The sequence below is a fragment of the Onthophagus taurus genome, chromosome 7, assembly GCF_036711975.1.
Source record: "Onthophagus taurus isolate NC chromosome 7, IU_Otau_3.0, whole genome shotgun sequence".
NCBI lineage: Eukaryota > Metazoa > Arthropoda > Insecta > Coleoptera > Scarabaeidae > Onthophagus > Onthophagus taurus.
In genome coordinates this window covers 13,055,340-13,072,219 of record NC_091972.1, presented here as the reverse complement: position 1 = coordinate 13,072,219, position 16,880 = coordinate 13,055,340, and the positions used below count along the sequence as shown (strand labels likewise).

The window sequence follows — 16,880 nt, the reverse complement described above, 5'->3', positions numbered from 1 at the left end:
ATTATTTTACTATTTAATTTAATAAAACTATTAAGTATGGCTCCTATTAATTACTCCAAGGAAGATATGGCGGATATGATGTATTGATACACCATATCCACAAGGCCGGTGGAATTAGAAGAAGCAGTTTTGAGAAGAGTTGATGAAAAGGCCTCAACCAGCATTAGAAGAAATTCTGCATTAACATTAAGAAAACAACCGTTCACCGCATTTTAAGGGAGCAGTTGCTTTATCCTTATCATTACAACACTATTCAAGCTCTAACAGAAAATGATGGCGAAAAAAGAGAGATTTTTTGTAGGTGAGTCATATAGGAAGAGGTAGTAAACGTCGACTTTCCCATAAACATTGTATTTACAGATGAAGTAACATTTACTTAATGCGGAATTTTTAATATTCATAATGCGCATGTTTGGAATGATGAAAATCCCCATGCAATACTAGAAACTCATCATCAGTGGCGATTCAGTGTTGTCATGTATGGGCTCGAATTATAGGTGATCAGTTATTAGGTCCATTTTTTCTTCCAAAGAGATTGACAGCCGATGCTTACATACATTTTTTACAAAATGACCTTACAGAGGCATTTGATGAATTACCTCAACAAATTCTACAAGATTGCTACTTTATGCATGATGGAGCTACTCGAGCATACTATAAAATTAGTAATGCATTTGACACAGTAAAACAAGTTATGACATGAATCTTTTCCAATTTGTTAAATATTCATTGTTTTTATGCTGGTTGAAATATTTTCTTCGACAGTCTTTGTTACTTGTTTTGTTAAATTATTAATGAACTGTATTAATTAACTTAATATTATTTTATTATTTATTAAATTTTATCTTAACCATCGTAACCATGGTAATCATATAATTACTGCATCTAAATCGTTACAATTAATGATGTTAACAATAAGTCAACTTATGAAACTAAAACTTTGAATATCTCGAAATGGTTCATTTTCAGACCTGTGTTTATTAGACTTTTTTTGTCTATTTTCGATCAGAGAATACGCTGATGCAGTCTTGTACAATCGTTGCGGGACACCCTGTAGAATAAAACATTTTCCCGATATCAAAGAATCCAGTGCAAATTAAAAAAAGCAAATTAATAAATATGAATTTGCCTACTTTAATCACATTTTATAGCCGATTTTTCAGATCTCGGAACCTATCTCCCATTTTCACATAAATATCGTATCTTTTTTAACGCGATTTTCTTTAAAGCGATTTTTTTGGGAACGTATCTGTCGCGTAAAACGAGAATAAAGTGTATATGAATAAAAGATGGTGTTGGTTTGTGTTCAAGACTGGACGTCGCGTCTTTATTTCTTTTTGTAGGCAAAATAAAGGCGCGACATTCTGTCTGGAACACACACCAGCTGAATTGGATAGAACCCTCCTCTCAAAACCACGGAGCAGAAATTTTCAAATTCACATATATTACGTAGAAATGTTCAGTGATTTCAACAAAGTTTACCGCAATTTTTTTCATGTAGCGGTTGCAAAGATATCGATCTCTAAAGTGAGGGAACTGGTATTTTGGATAGCAGTATAGCGGTTTGATGCATTTTTAATTTTGAAATCTAGTTTTGCACCAATTTCACTTCATTGAAGGAATTTCTAACAAGTTTTCAATTAGTAGCGTCGCCTTTTTGACCATTCTGTTCCTTTCATCTTGCGTACAATTTCTTGTACTAATTTTAGTAATATACTAATTTCTTGTAATTTTAGAAAAGAAAGTATTGAATTAATCCAAAAGTCTCGTTACAGCTCATAGTATGACTTCAAAAAAATCCTAATTACATTATTATGTACTTTCAATAATTGAATTTAAATAACTTTGATATAAAAATGCCTAACTATTATAAAATCAACTTTTAAAATTAGAATTATATGCATTTTGTATAATGACACGAAAAAATTTCGTGTTGGCTAACTTGAGGTAGTTACGATTAGGTCGTGCGTGTCACGAATAAAAACGATAACGATCTTCGCCAGTTTAGTTGGCAGTAAAATTAATTTATCTTACATTATACCCCGCTGGGCAAATCGGGGTGAAACTTACTCCATGTGTCAACTCAACCGAACGAGATCTAAACCAAGTGGGATACTCTGAATCTAATGCGAAGATACGGGAACCATGTTCACCGGATTTGTTGATAAAATCAACGTTTGTTATAAGAGTCGGCACCAGGTACAGCAGACTGCGGAAGCCTATTGTGCCTCCGTAATGACATGGCAAGGTCCGGATTGGCCCCATTATGCTCGAGATTGTATTACGGACCGGAATCTGCTCTTGACATCTTAGCAAGCCATGCCCAGCGTGAGGCCGCCGCCTTCAATATTTCGCGCGAGGGAACGTGCCTTCGATTTTGATTTTGTACGTATACGCTGGGATCGCAAATCGAACGATCATAAGGAGAAATCTACTAAAGTAAAGCACTAAAAATTCAAAACATTTTCTCATTCTTATTTTTATTTTGTTGCTGGTTGGTTTGAAGAATATCAGGGAACAATAACCGGGGTAAAATTGGAAAAATGGAAGTTTAAGTGCAGACGGAAAGTTCTAAGGGCTCTGCAAACACCGTCACCCTCATAGGAAAGAGGGGATAGAGGCAAACGCGCGCGCTGTACCAATTCAATATACGCTAACTCCCCGAGAAAATTCGACCAAATTGAATAACTTTGTGTGCCTTTTCGTTTTATTTGCGTTAGGCCGCCCGCGCGTATATGAAATATATTGAGGGGGTTGGAAAGCGATTTTGGGTGGAAATGCGCTCGACGAACGCCTCTAAACTCCTCGAGAACAGCACTTTCCCCCCCGCGGGCGATTGGGCGCGGTCGTTGCGTGCAATTCAAAAACGGAAATTTAATTTAAACTTTCAGATTTCGTGAACCACCCCAACTCAACCCTTTCCGTTTCAGCCCTTGAAACGCCACTCTCATGCCAATCTTTCTGTTCAAACACAAATCATATTCATTACATTATCAACATACGAAATTCGTTTACAATAAATAGGTTATTTAATTTTTCAGTATGAAACATTCCCCTACTAAATAACAATTAACGTTATATTCATACACACTCAATACTCTATCAACACCCTATATACCGTGGAAAATTACAATGTCTAAACTGTTTTATGGGTGTCTTTTATGATCGAAGGGGAAGTAGTCTTTACCCTGGGATCGAGCAAGTGTTCCATTTTTTCACCCCTCGCCCCAACAAAAATATCATAACCGAATTACGACACTAAACATAAAACGATATCAATGTGTCGCTACCCTCATTGATGTTTAATCGTTTTAGTATATTATGAAACTCAATGTTATAACCGTTCGTTTATACCAAAAAGAAATTGGAATTTTTACATAAACGTAATTGAAAAAGTCCATTATTGTTGTTAAAATCATTTTTTAAAAAACGTTGTAAATCGATCGCCTGATACGAATGTTGTACGCCTCAGCAATTAGCTAAAGTGACAGTCACGATAGTAGCAAACGACGTCGGACAGGTAGCTAACTAGCTAACTAACTGTTCAGAGGGGGTTAAAAGCGAGCGCGTGATTGTTAATAAATAGAGGGAAATAAAACCCCTCCGTCTTGCTGATAAAATAATTCCGAATGTCGTGTCTAATAACCACCCAATTGTCACGCGATTTAGATTAAGGGGTCGGTCGGTCGAGGCGAAAGGGAAACCACGCACGTTTTTCTCAACCCTACGACCTATTTTTATCTCCTTTCATTTCTTAAACTAAGCACAGTTTGACCTTTACTTTTTGTCTTCGCATCCGGCTAATTATAATTATAAAATCGTTTCAATAGGACGAAATTAATTGATGAAAGAATTAGGTCGACGCAACGTGGGGGAACCATTTATAAGGAAGTGACAGTTGGAGGCAGGTACACATGTAGTAGGTACTTTATAGTAGGTTTGCTCGCGTCATTGACGATGGTATCGTGTGCCCCCCGTTACTTCTTCAGCACAGAGTGCTTGGCAGCCGACATCCGCGGCCTCGAAGCTGTTGAAAGGGCGTTGTCAAAGCATCTCCGTTGCAGAAATGTGATACTCAAAACCGTAACCTTACACGTCTTTAAAGCTTCCGACGAAATACAATGATGAATAAGGAATTATTTTACATTTTTGTTAGATATCTAGATTGTTGTGAATGTGATATATTACATCTCAAGTTATTTTTGTGATATTGTCATTAAATTAGTGGCACTTTTGTGTCCAAAGTTGAAGTCTGAATAACAATGAAAACTAGAACTAAACTAACACTAGACCTAGAAAGTTTTGGGTTTAACCGTGCGTCTTCAGGCATTCTAATGAGGTTCTTTATATCGAGGTTTTACTGTATAAACAAAAAACTTTATGAACTGTCAATGTAGTTACGTAATTCATGTGAGCACAACAGACTTCAAATCGAAAGGTCGTCGAAAGTGATAAATTAAAGCCGTCCCATCAACCGTTCCGAATCAATCAACAACTAATTAAAACGTATTTGAAGCCTGGATGGGGTCGTGGAGCGTTTTCCGGGCCATTGGGTCCTGTTTAAAGTTGGGGTCGTGGGAGGGGAGCGAAGCGCCCTTCAAGGGGCTTTACAACACGAACCCCTGACGTAGGGTCGGTCGCAGCCTGCGCAATCCAACAGCTCGCACAATTCGTTACATAATGGACCCTTTTGTTCGCGCGCAGTTTTTCACCAAAGGGCGCTTTTGCTTCGACGAAGATCGCGGATCTGACAAAAGGTGTACAATCGTGATCATCGATGGCCTCTTCACTACGGTTTCTGTCCTTTGATGGGGAAATAACGATTACGGATGGTTTTTGTTTGAGGGATATGGATTCAAAGAACGTTTAAATTTAAACAATTATAATTTTGTTGTTGACCTAATTAGTTGTCGCCCAGTTTGACGTAGCCGCCGAGAACAATCACCGCCTCGGCGTCGTAGCGCTTAGAAGGCGCACACAGAACGTAAACTCATTACCGAGCGAGATTTCCAAAGCAGGTCCTCATTAACCCGGTCTAAGGGTTTAATTAAGTATGGCGGCGCGCCGTTCTGTGCTGCGCCCTTGTTTGCGATGGATCTCCTGTCCTCCGGGCTGCGAAGACGAGGATGACAACGCGGCAGAATACTTCGATGGTTAGAACGAGGACGAGAGAGTTGCCTCCCTACCTAATTACCCCCCATTAGGGTAATTAACTACGAACTACGTACCAACTCAAACACGTTACTTACATTAGCGAAATTCCTCGACCACGCTACTGAATTTTGTATACGTACGTTGAAGATCTCGGAGTATCTATCAAATAATACATTTTACAATAAAGTAGAAAGCCTTGAAATTGGTTTTAGGAACTCAAAATGACGGAAAGAAAAAAGGACGAGATATCGATCAAACATTCTTTGAGCTTAACTGCACGCAATTTCCGTTAGTCGTTGAAAGAACTTATGTATGCGTCAGAGTGGAGGTTTGTGTAGCGGGAATTTAAAAAAATACTTATGTGATTGAGATTGATTGTTCTTTAGTAGGAAAATACCATGTTTGTTTTATAATGAAATCATTAAAATAATTCTTTTTCTGGTAATAAGACTTCTCACGTTTTTAATTATAACAATCACAACTCCCCAGTGATACATCCTAAAAAAAATATATTGAAAGAAAGTCGAAACCACCCTCGATGTTTGGTGGTGGTCGTTGTTAGGGCGTCATTAGGCAGAACCCGAAAGTAATAGTAAACTAATAGGGCGGCTGTAACTGTCGCGAAACAAACAAACCGACGCTTGGCGTTTGTTTCGAGACAATCGACGATCGTCGTCCGGGGGCGGCGGCCACGTGGCCGCCACGTGCTGCCCGAATTACCGAGTCCGGGTCCGACCCGATTAGCCGGATGCTACAAAAGAGACCCCATGACGTTGATGTGTGTAACTGCCAATTATGGAGCTTGGACGAGGGAGGCGGGAGTAGCGTCGCGCCACCGATGTCGACGACGACGACGGGATAGTCCGCCCCCCCGCTCTTGCATGGAAACCTTGTCAACCCCAGGAAGTATAATGAGCGCTATTAACTGCCGCCGGTAAACCGGTTATTACCGAAATTGACTTTCGATTTCCATGTGATTTTCGGACACCCTCTTTTTGTTTTGGTGCGTGAGTAAGTTTTTGAGTCTAAAGTTTCTTTTGTACTTCAAAGAAATATAAGGAAAAGTGCTTTAATAAAAATACAGAAAGAAATGACAAAACACTCATTTATAAAATATGTTTACTTTGCTTAAAAAACGTAGATATCAAAAAAAAATTGCCTGGTACAATAAAATTAAATAATTTGCTCGAGACAACCTAAATGTGAAAGATTTACAATAGACCTGTTTTGGTTCAAGAGTTCCGCAGTTCTGAACTACAGAACTTTTGAACCAAGACAGGCCTAACAGTAGTTATTTTGCTCTGGTTTCTTATTCTTTAAGTCTGACTTTGTAACCCTTTTGGTTCAAGAGTTCTGCAGTTCCGAACCTTTTTGCACATACATTTAATATGCAATATGTATGCGCAGAAAGATTCAGAACTATTCGGAACTACAGAACTTTTGAACCAAAACAGGCCTAACAGTAGTTGTTTTGCTCTGATTCCTTATTCTTTAAGTCTGACTTTGTAACCCTTCTTTGAAAGTTTTCCTAATTCTCATTAATATTCACAACATACACATTTAGAATTCGGCAACAATCATCGCCCAAAATCTTTGAGATTTTCATCTCAACATCAAACAAAATGGGTTATATCAATGTGATGAAACCGTAACATTAATAGAAGAAAAAGACTGAATAGAGAAGCTGTAAAGAAGGCTAAAGGGCAAATAAAAACCTGACAGCAAGGAAAGAGGCTTGAAAGGGATTGGTATTAGAAGATAGAGATTGAACAAAGAATGCACTGAATTTACAAACAAACTATAAAGCCAAGCCACAGGAACTAAACAGAGAAGATGAAGACTAGACAAAAGAAACTGAACAGAAACATACAGCAGAAAGGAATTGGGTAAATAAGGGGGAAATTCAAAAGAAACTATATTATACAGAGAAGAAGGAAACTGAAAAGAGGCTTGAAAGTGAAGAAAGAGACTGAGCATAAAAAAGGGAAAACTGGAAAGAGCCTGATAATAGAAGATACTAATCAAAGTTTTGAAAGAAACCGAACAGAATGCAGATAGACTGGAAAGACAAAAAAAAATCTGCAAACATGACAAAAAAGTCACTTCCATTGTAAAAATATGAACTTGCATGAACTTGCATGAACTTCTTCAGTTATAGAAGAAAAACGCTTCATTTCTATCTTTATTCATGTTATACAGTCATTATTCAATAAATTCTACATTTCAGTAACTTTGCCATTTTCACCATTCGCCATTAAAACTAATTTCATATAACTAAAAAAAACTTAAAACTATTTTATTAAGTAAGCTGACAATTAGCAAACTTACTTAGCAATTGATGTCTCAAGTCATACGATCTCCAGTATCTACCAGTACCTTTAATACTATTGAAGTAAACATGTCTGTGTATCATTGACTTGCCATAACAACTCTGCAAGTCTAATGCATAAGCAAAACTTGTAGTCTTGCTTGACTTAGCTTTTTGTTTTCCAGAAAACTTTGACGAATATCACGTTTATTCATTCGCTTGAACGATGCGAATATTAACCTCTCTCCAAAATCTACAACAAGATATCTAGATCTAGCAATACTCTTTTTCTCTGGCTTACCTTCCGTTTATCGCATAATGCCTTATTTATGCAGTATTAGGGTCTAACAAGCCCATATTTTTATGCCAAAGCACACAATCTAGCTCTTTATTTAAAAAAAATTTCTGCGATATATTGTTAAACGTTCATCATTTCTTTACATATTCATTACAGGTACTGATTTGTGTACCTTTCTAGTTGTGGAACGATCAAAGCGAAAAAAATCTCATTGACATTTCTGAAAAGCTTAACTTAATAGTTTCTTTCTTTGATTTCTGCCCATATCTTCAGGCAAGAAACTGATACGAGATACTGACATATCTGTTTCTGTAATTATACAATTGTATAATTGCCTTTTTGTTAAAAATCGCATTTTTAATTTATAAGTTTTTAATTTTGATCTTCTATATTGCATTTGTGTAGATAATTGTTCAAAAAATTATATTAAATCTGATCAAATTCAGTTATATTTACTCGACTCTTATTTCATCGGTAGACCTGAAAGTTAGCGACCAAGAAATAAATGACCTATTACATTTACGTAAAATAATGAGGTTAACACGAGAAGGATTATTTTACAAAAATAGCCGCCGCCACTTCCAATCCCAAGCAATAAATGATATTAATTCTCACGTGATTCTCCGTGAATTTACTGGAAAAACGCAATGTATTAAATACTTAGGTCCATATTCCATCACAAAATTCATATTCCAATTTCCAGGAAAATAGAAATCTTGTAATCAAACAGGCCATAGTGCATGGTTCAACAAAAACAAGCCAAATTCTCTGGATGAAGTTCAAATTAGTATCAAAATTACAAGAAAATGTGATCAAAATATATGATAAGTATATTGAGGTTCTAGAGAATCATGTTATGCCTATCTTTTATGCATGATAATGCTAGATCATAAAGAGTCAAAGTTATTGATCAGTAATATCCATCAAAACATATTTAATTAGCAAGCATTTCAGAGATAATCTTGTTATCTATTTCTGTCTAGGAACAAAAGATCGCTTCAAACACATGAACTAATTGATCCCACGGAATGCACGGAGATGCTTCATTTTGTCCCCACAATAAATGCATAATAGATAATTGCTACCAATCCGATTTCATAAATCTTACAGACATACCCGAGGACAATCTTAAACAGGGATGGCAAATGCTGTACTCTTGTTTGCCAAGAGAAGCATATATGATATATGATATATCTATATGATAACATTTTAAAAAAAATACTAAAAACTCTCAATCTTGACATTCATGATTACATCTAGAAATTTATCAATTTCTGCGTAACGACTCAATATATCCTGCAAGACTGCGGACTGAGTACTCTATTATCTGCGATTCTAAGATGATTGAACACTTAATCATGTTACTCTTCAGATAATATTTTACTGCTTCCTGTAATTACAAAGATCTTCAAGCCTTACCTCAAAAACAAGTTGCTAGTTGCAGTTTCAAAAATTCGGCTTCCAACCCAACAGTTCCACGTATCACCCACTAACTGAAGTCTTCAATTTTTAATTGGCCTAAACTAGAAACATCAATCTTTGCTGCTTTGCTCGAAAATAAATCTACTCAGTGTGTAGAAATATCCTTGACTCGTGAATGCAAATATTTTGGAGTTGTATTTAAAAGTTGACCATTAAATCCAGTCATCAAATGAGTAATTCTTCATGTTTCAAAATACTATTTATGTCAGAATTTCTATCCATTATTGTCTAAAAGCCTAAAATAAACCTTCTTTCAATTTATTTGTATTAAACTCTGTTTCTCATTAAAACCTTAATAACAAAACCCAAGAGTTAGTTTAAGAAGCCAATATCAAAGGTACTTATACCTCAATAAAATTAATCTCACAACACCCTGGAACAAAATTGGAAAAGACCCGCAGCAGTATCACGAAGATGCTGGCGACCAATCAGTTTATTTGAAACTGCGCCGTCGCCGAAGCGCAACAGTCAGAGGGAGAGAGAGATCGCCAAAGCAAACTCTGCTAAAATAAAAATTAAAGCACTACCAACTTGATACAACTTAATAGCAACGTCGTCGATCACGAGACGTACCATACAGTTGCAGAATCCTTCTTCTCCCCGTTTCTATCCCGTAGGAAAACTGGGATAAAGGGAACGCCCATTGCCCCCCCTTTCCCACGCGAGTAGTAGCCCCCCTTTTGCATTTCGTTGCTAAAAGTGTAGGCCCCCCCGTCATCGCAGCCAGGGGCGATGCAAGCGGTTGTGCCCCACCACCACGATTCGTCTTCATTTTGATACTTAATTATTTTGCGGCCGGCGAATAGGCGCCATCAAATTGCGCCTTAATTAGAACCGTTTTAATTAAAATTGTCGAGGGTGCGCCGTTAAACGAGACGCCGCCGTCGAGGCAAGGCGCGCGGGGAACTGGGGGCGGCTACGTCACCTTCCCCCGAGGTGGTCGCGGTTATTACAAGCTGCGAGCGGGGACCGTTTAGCGAAAGAAAATTCAATTTATCGCGTTACTTTGCAATTTCTTTTACGTTTTTTAATTAACCTTTTTATACTTTTTGGTGTTTCGTGTTTATTCTCTTTCAGAGTTTTTAGACTGATACATATTTATAATTATTATTTATATAAATAATTATTTAAAACTAACTTTATTAAAATAATCATAAAAATAAGTTCTTATCTTTTTTTTTGAAAAGGTTTTAAATTGGCACTTCCCATTTGACAGTTAGCATAGTACTCGACCTGAACTTTTAATAAAGTCCTTTTCCAATGAGGGGAGAACTTCGTTAAGTACCACTGTGGTAAGTTAACGCCTCTGGATGCCGGGCGGGATAGAACGGCACCACCGTTTCTCCCCTTCCATATAATAGGAAGAAAAGCACAAAGGACTTTGAAAAGGGAGGGCGAAGCCTCTTCGAGGGTAGCGCAGATTGCGTATGCACCCCCCTTATAACCCCGAGAAAGTCCCACCTCTCGCGATTATCCCAATTCTTGGTAAGAACAGGCCGCCATGTTTCCTCCCGTAGGGAAACGTTCTTGGGGTCTCCCTGCCTAAAGGTTCTTTCCCAAGGCGCTTCCCGAAATTGGTTTTGAACTGATGCATTAATTGACAATTTGATGTCATTCTTCGTCCCGGCGTTAGCTAATGGCGTGCTGAAGCTGTGCCCCAAATTGAGCGAATCTAATAAAAAAACTTTTCTGACGTCCGCCTCATCCTTTTACCTCGTATGGAGAGAGCGCGGAAATCCACGACCCCAAAGTGGCACCCTAACTTCATTTTCTATGTTATTGTTGTTGGTGGTGTGAGTAAACGGTGCCGTTAGTGTTTCGGAAAACATTCCATTAAAGACTGATTTATCAGGACAAATTATTTTACGTCCAATATCGTTCACGTTACCATTTTAAATGCTTAATTATCAGGTAATTAGTGATTACCGAATCAACGGGCGGCCTTATTGTTTACGCTTATACTCGCCATTAGCGGTAATTAACTCTCGCAACAAATTGATTTTGGGCAAATAAACCGGATGACGCGATGCGCCGGCTCCGTCGGTTTCACGAAATTGGACGTATTTTAGGTTGTCTGTTTTGTATGTTGATTCGGGATAATTTTATATAAATTGGTTATTTTTAAATTCGAATTTATGTTGACTATGATTTTTGTTCTATATTAAAACATTGTTGATATGATACTTCAATCTAACGCTGAATAAGAACTATAACAAGAACTAACACTAGTATTAGAACTAACACTAGACCTAGAACTAGAAATATTCTGGTTTAGCCGTTCTTAAGACGGCTAAACCGGAATGCTAGAATCATTCCAGCTCTAGTGTTACTTCTAGTTATAGTTCAATAAATATAGACAATAATCTAGCACTGAATACCAAGTACAACTAGAACTAGCACTAGAACTATTAAATAGATAATATTAATACAGTCGAACCTGGATAAGTGGGATCTCTGGGAAACAACTTTTTTCTTTACGTTTCTTCTCGGCCATCAAAAAAAAATTTTTAAATATTCATAGCTTTTCGAGCTTCCGGTCTGGTTATTACTGGATTTTGTACTTCTGGTTCTTCAACATCCTGTTCATCTTATTCCAAGTTTTCATTAAGATAAAGTTCCAAAATGTCGTCTTCATTTAGATCTCCGCAAATACTTAAACCATGCAAAATTTATGAAATAACATGCAGTGATCTGATCTTCACATCTTTCAGTAACAGTCATCCATTCGTCTTTTTTTGAAATACAACTTTTTTGAAACAATTAGCAATTGTTTTCTCGGTTACTTTAAACTAGTGGTGGAACGGCAAATATCCGGCAAATATCTGGTATCCGGCCATTTTTTAGAATCCGGCAGGATACTAGGAATTTTTCAGTTTTCGCCGATTAAGTTTTAAATATTCGTATAAAATCCACTTCTAGGAATATGAGTATGAAAATTTCCCAAAGTGTTAATAAAACTGTCCTCTTTCCAATAAACCAACCCGTTTTGAAAAACAACTTTTAGTTTTTGAGAAACCAATATTTGAAGTTTTGATAAAATTTTCGATGTTGCAATTTTCATCGATAATTTTCAAAATTCGCTATAAAATTAATTTCTTGAAGGATCCTTGTGGAAATATCACCAATTATTAATAAAAGTATCCTCTTTTTAATGCAACAAGCCGTTTTGAAAAATCACTTTTAGTTTTTGAGAAATAAATTTTTGAAATAATCGACAATTTTTTCTAATTTTGCAATTTTCGCCGATTAAGTTTTAAAAATTTGTATAAAATCCACTTCTTGGAATATGAGTATGAAAATTTCCCAAAGTGTTAATAAGAGTGTCCTCTTTCCAATGAACCAACATGTTTTGAAAAATAACTTTTAGTTTTTGAGACAACAATATTTGAAGTTTTGATAAAATTTTCGATGTTGCAATTTTCATCGATAATTTTCAAAATTCGCTATAAAATTAATTTCTTGAAGGATCCTTGTGGAAATATCACCAATTATTAATAAACGTATCCTCTTTTTAATGCAAAAAGCCATTTTGAAAAATCACTTTTAGTTTTTGAGAAATAAATTTTTGAAATAATCGACAATTTTTTCGAATTTTACAATTTTCGCCGATTAAGTTTTAAAAATTCGTATAAAATCCACTTCTTGGAATATAAGTATGCAAATTTCCCAAAGTGTTAATAAAAGTGTCCTCTTTCCAATGAACCAACCCGTTCTGAAAAATAACTTTTAGTTTTTGAGAAAACAATATTTGAAGTTTTGATAAAATTTTCAAAGTTGCAATTTTCACCGATAATTTTCAAAATTCGCTATAAAATTAATTTCTTGAAGGATCCTTGTGGAAATATCACCAATTATTAATTAAAGTATCCTCTTTTTAATGCAACAAGCCGTTATGAAAAATCACTTTTAGTTTTTGAGAAATAAATTTTTGAAATAAATACAATTTTTGATGTTGGAATTTTCCGGGATCCGTGATGCCGAATATCCGGTATCCGCCTTTCGCAAAATCACTATCCGTTCCATCACTGCTTTAAACCAAGCCTGCCTAGCAAAGCTCATAGCTTGCAATAAACTTAATCCCGTGGAATTTCTTCTTCCCATACATTTTAGTATGTGTTTGACAACAATTTGACGAAAAAAACTTTGGATAATACCTTGATCCAGTGGTTGTAATTTACTGGTTGTGTTAGCAGGAAGAATCGAAACTTTGATGCTCTTTAATTTAGGAATGTGCTTGTGAGCTGAGCAGTTTCCAATAAAAATTTTCATTTTTTGTTGTTTTTCTTGTTTAAACCCAATAATCAACCCCGAAAAATAATGGAAGTCATCCACGAGTTTTTGTAATTTATAGGTAGTGCCTTAATATTTTGGAGACATCTTGGTTTCTTTGATTTTCCAATCAAAAGCAATGGTATTTTTCTGTCCCATCTATATTGGCGCATAACAATAATGTTACTCGTTCTTTGTTTGGAACCATAACAATCGTAGTTTTTTAAACAAATAGTTTTGACAGGAAGACATTTCAAAAATAATCCAGCCTCATCGGCATTAAAAATGTTTTTCGGTTCATATTTCCTTAGAATTTCAGGTAAATCATTAATCCAAGCATTACAAACCGTGTTATGAACAGATTTGCTCTCACCACAGATTTTTTTGAATCATTCCTCTTTTTGTAAGCTTCTATCCACCCATTACTGGCAACAAAATCTTGAAGATTTAACTTTTTTGCAAAATCCTTTTCTTTTAAATTGTTACCATTTATGTATTTTGTGAGTTACACTATGCTCTATCCATTTTCTTAAGAATTTGGGTGATTCATCTGAAAATTTATTTGGATCTGCTAAAATTCGTCCAAGAGTTGATCATGGAACCCTAAATTCTTTTATTAATTCACTCCTACACGTTCGACTGTAGTATGACTTTAAAATGTTTTGTCCGTTCTAACGATATAAATAACGTATATCGAAGTTTTTCTGTTTACATCAATTGTAACATCACTACCCTAACGATATCACAAAATAGTGTAAATTATAGTGTGTCGTTAAAGACTCAAAAAGGAAATGCATGGAAATGATGTTACGGTAATGGACACTGGTAATACGTGATGATAAATTTTTAATGAATCAAGTCGTTCGTCGACCAACACATAGCCACCCTCTTTTTCCCTCAAAATAGAAAGCTTTTACTGTCACAGGAGGAAAACAAATACGTAATTCGGTATAAATCAAAGATAACATCAATAAATTGAAATTACCTTCGTGGCGGAAAAGATAATGGCAATAGAAAATTGTTGAAATTCGAGGCGTATGGGTTAGGGTGAGAGGGTCATTAATTTTCTGTTAACGATTTTTCAATTTACACTGTCAGAATAAATGTATGACAAAATCTAGACGGAAATAAAAATAATAAAACAAAAAACGTTTAATGCGCATAAAGAGTTTGCTAAGCAATCAATTGTATCCATTAAGATACATTACGGTATTTATCATGGTTTAGCTATTTACTACCTAACCATTTAATATCATTAATCGTTCCATTTTTATTTACTGAAATCTACATAGCACTTTACTTTTACCCTATGTAATTAACGTACAAAAAGTAATTAGAGTTATCAGTTGTGCCATCGAAATGAATGCTTTATGTTGAACTTTTTTTTTTGTTTCAGGTATGGTTTCAAAATCGACGAGCAAAATGGAGACGCCAAGAAAAAATGGAAGCTGCTCGTTTGGGTCTAAGTGAATATCACGCTGTTTCCTCCCTAACGAGAGCAGCCGGATCGAGTTTAGCTTTGCCAATGGACCCATGGTTATCACCACCTCTTTTAACGGCTTTACCCGGATTTCTCAGTCATCCACAAACTGGTTACCCCAGTTATTTAACATCACCACTTCCAACAGATCCAAACAGACATCCGCCTGTGGCACATTCTCATTCGCCGAATACAAATCCAGATTTACGAACAACATCAATAGCCGCTTTAAGGTTAAAAGCGAAAGAACACGTGGAGAACATCACCAAAGGTCTTCAAATGGTGTAATAATTTAATACGATATAAAAGGGACAACGTGTAAATATTTGTCAAAAAATTAGTGTCGTTTGTGTGCCTATTTTTCTTTTTTTTAATTTTAACTTGTACATATTCGTGTATTATATTCTAGTATCGAGTAAGGATTGATTCGAAATAAGTTATCTGTGTACATTATAAAAAGAAGAAAAGAAAAAAGAAGGCGCAATTATTAAAGACAGTGCAGTTTAGATATTTGTAGAAGTTACGGAGTGTATTAAGAAAAAAATTAAAGAAGTGTGTTATGGATATTTTGGATAAACGTATGCAAGAGATTTTAAAATTTCTTAATTTTATTAAAAAATATAAAGTTAAGGTAACCATAAAATACCTTTCACTTTATGACATTTCGTGCAATATGGTTATTTCTAAAACGAGATATACAAAGTAAAAAATCTCTTGCAAAAGTTTTCCAATAAACATTTTTAAACACTTTAACTTACAGAAGTACGATTTAAATTAATACTCAAAAACATTTTTGTATGAAATATCAACCCAAAAGTAAAATTTTCATGTCAAATTTTATATTAACATTTCTTCAAAATTAATTAATTAACTTGATTGATGTTTTCTCGTGCGAAAATGTAGCGTAGATTAATAGTTAGCCTCCCATTATTGTTGGAGCATCGAACGAATAATGACGAAGAAGTACAAGTAAAACCATGCAGTTAAAGAAGAAAGAGGTGGAAGTGATGGGCACTGATGATTTAATTACCCTCGATAATTGTTTCCTTTTAGAGCTGTGAATTTTTGTAAATAAAGCACAATAAACTATATTAATTAAAAGGAATCTTGCATTTTATTTCTTTTTATAGAATTTTCGTGACCTTTTGATGTCCTTTTATAATCAAAATTAAAATTGTTATCCGGTTCTCCGTTAAAATAGAAACAAAACTAAAAGAAAACCGAGAGAACGGATTTAATCATCATTTTAACGAATTATTAAGTGGTAATGAACGACGGAAATAAAAGTAAAAAGGAAAAACTGTCATTTGCAACTGCTTTTTCTTTCATCGGCGAATTTCTTCTTTCTCTTTTTAGCCATCTCTCTCCACCATTTAATAAGTGCAGTTTAGTTAATACGGTGGAGATCAAAGAGCTCTTCAGTTTTAATTCCACTTTATCTGGAGGGCGTAGAGTGCCGGGCTAAGGCAATAAAATGCTAATACGTGTTTGTCGTCGTTAATCAGCCGTCACCGGCGGGTCCAGAAAATAGAAAGAGGGATGATGAGAATCGAGGAAATGAGAAAGAGAGAGAAAGTTGAGAAACCTCAAACTTGCCTTTTACGTAACAGTTAGATTTGTCCACCCCTTCCTTTTCGGCGATCAAGGGGAGACTTTTGCACGATTGAGAAATTTAATTGAAATTATTTTGAATAAGCCGAGTTAATTTGCATTTTACCAAAGATAAACTCGAGTTACGGCGTTTGGCGTCGAGTTTGCAAAGCGTCGTCGTCGCTACCACAGTAAGATTTTAATCGCTTAATTTAATAGCGTGTACCATGCGATGACCTCGTCGCACGCCGTCAACTTTACTACTAATTTATCCAGGACCGGATTGTTATACAAATTAG

The 16,880-nt window shown here is 35.7% G+C and overlaps 1 protein-coding gene across 1 annotated transcript in view; it reads left to right on the top strand.

Moving 5' to 3' along the window:
* The window catches only part of LOC111425572 (retinal homeobox protein Rx1-like), a 42,467-nt gene extending 26,371 nt beyond the window's left edge, over nt 1-16,096 (top strand). The window contains exon 3 of the mRNA XM_023059686.2: nt 14,908-16,096. Coding sequence (XP_022915454.2) covers nt 14,908-15,279 — 372 coding nt within the window. The 3' untranslated portion in view covers nt 15,280-16,096. The remainder of the gene's footprint in view (nt 1-14,907) is intronic.
* The last annotated feature ends 784 nt before the right edge of the window (nt 16,097-16,880 follow it).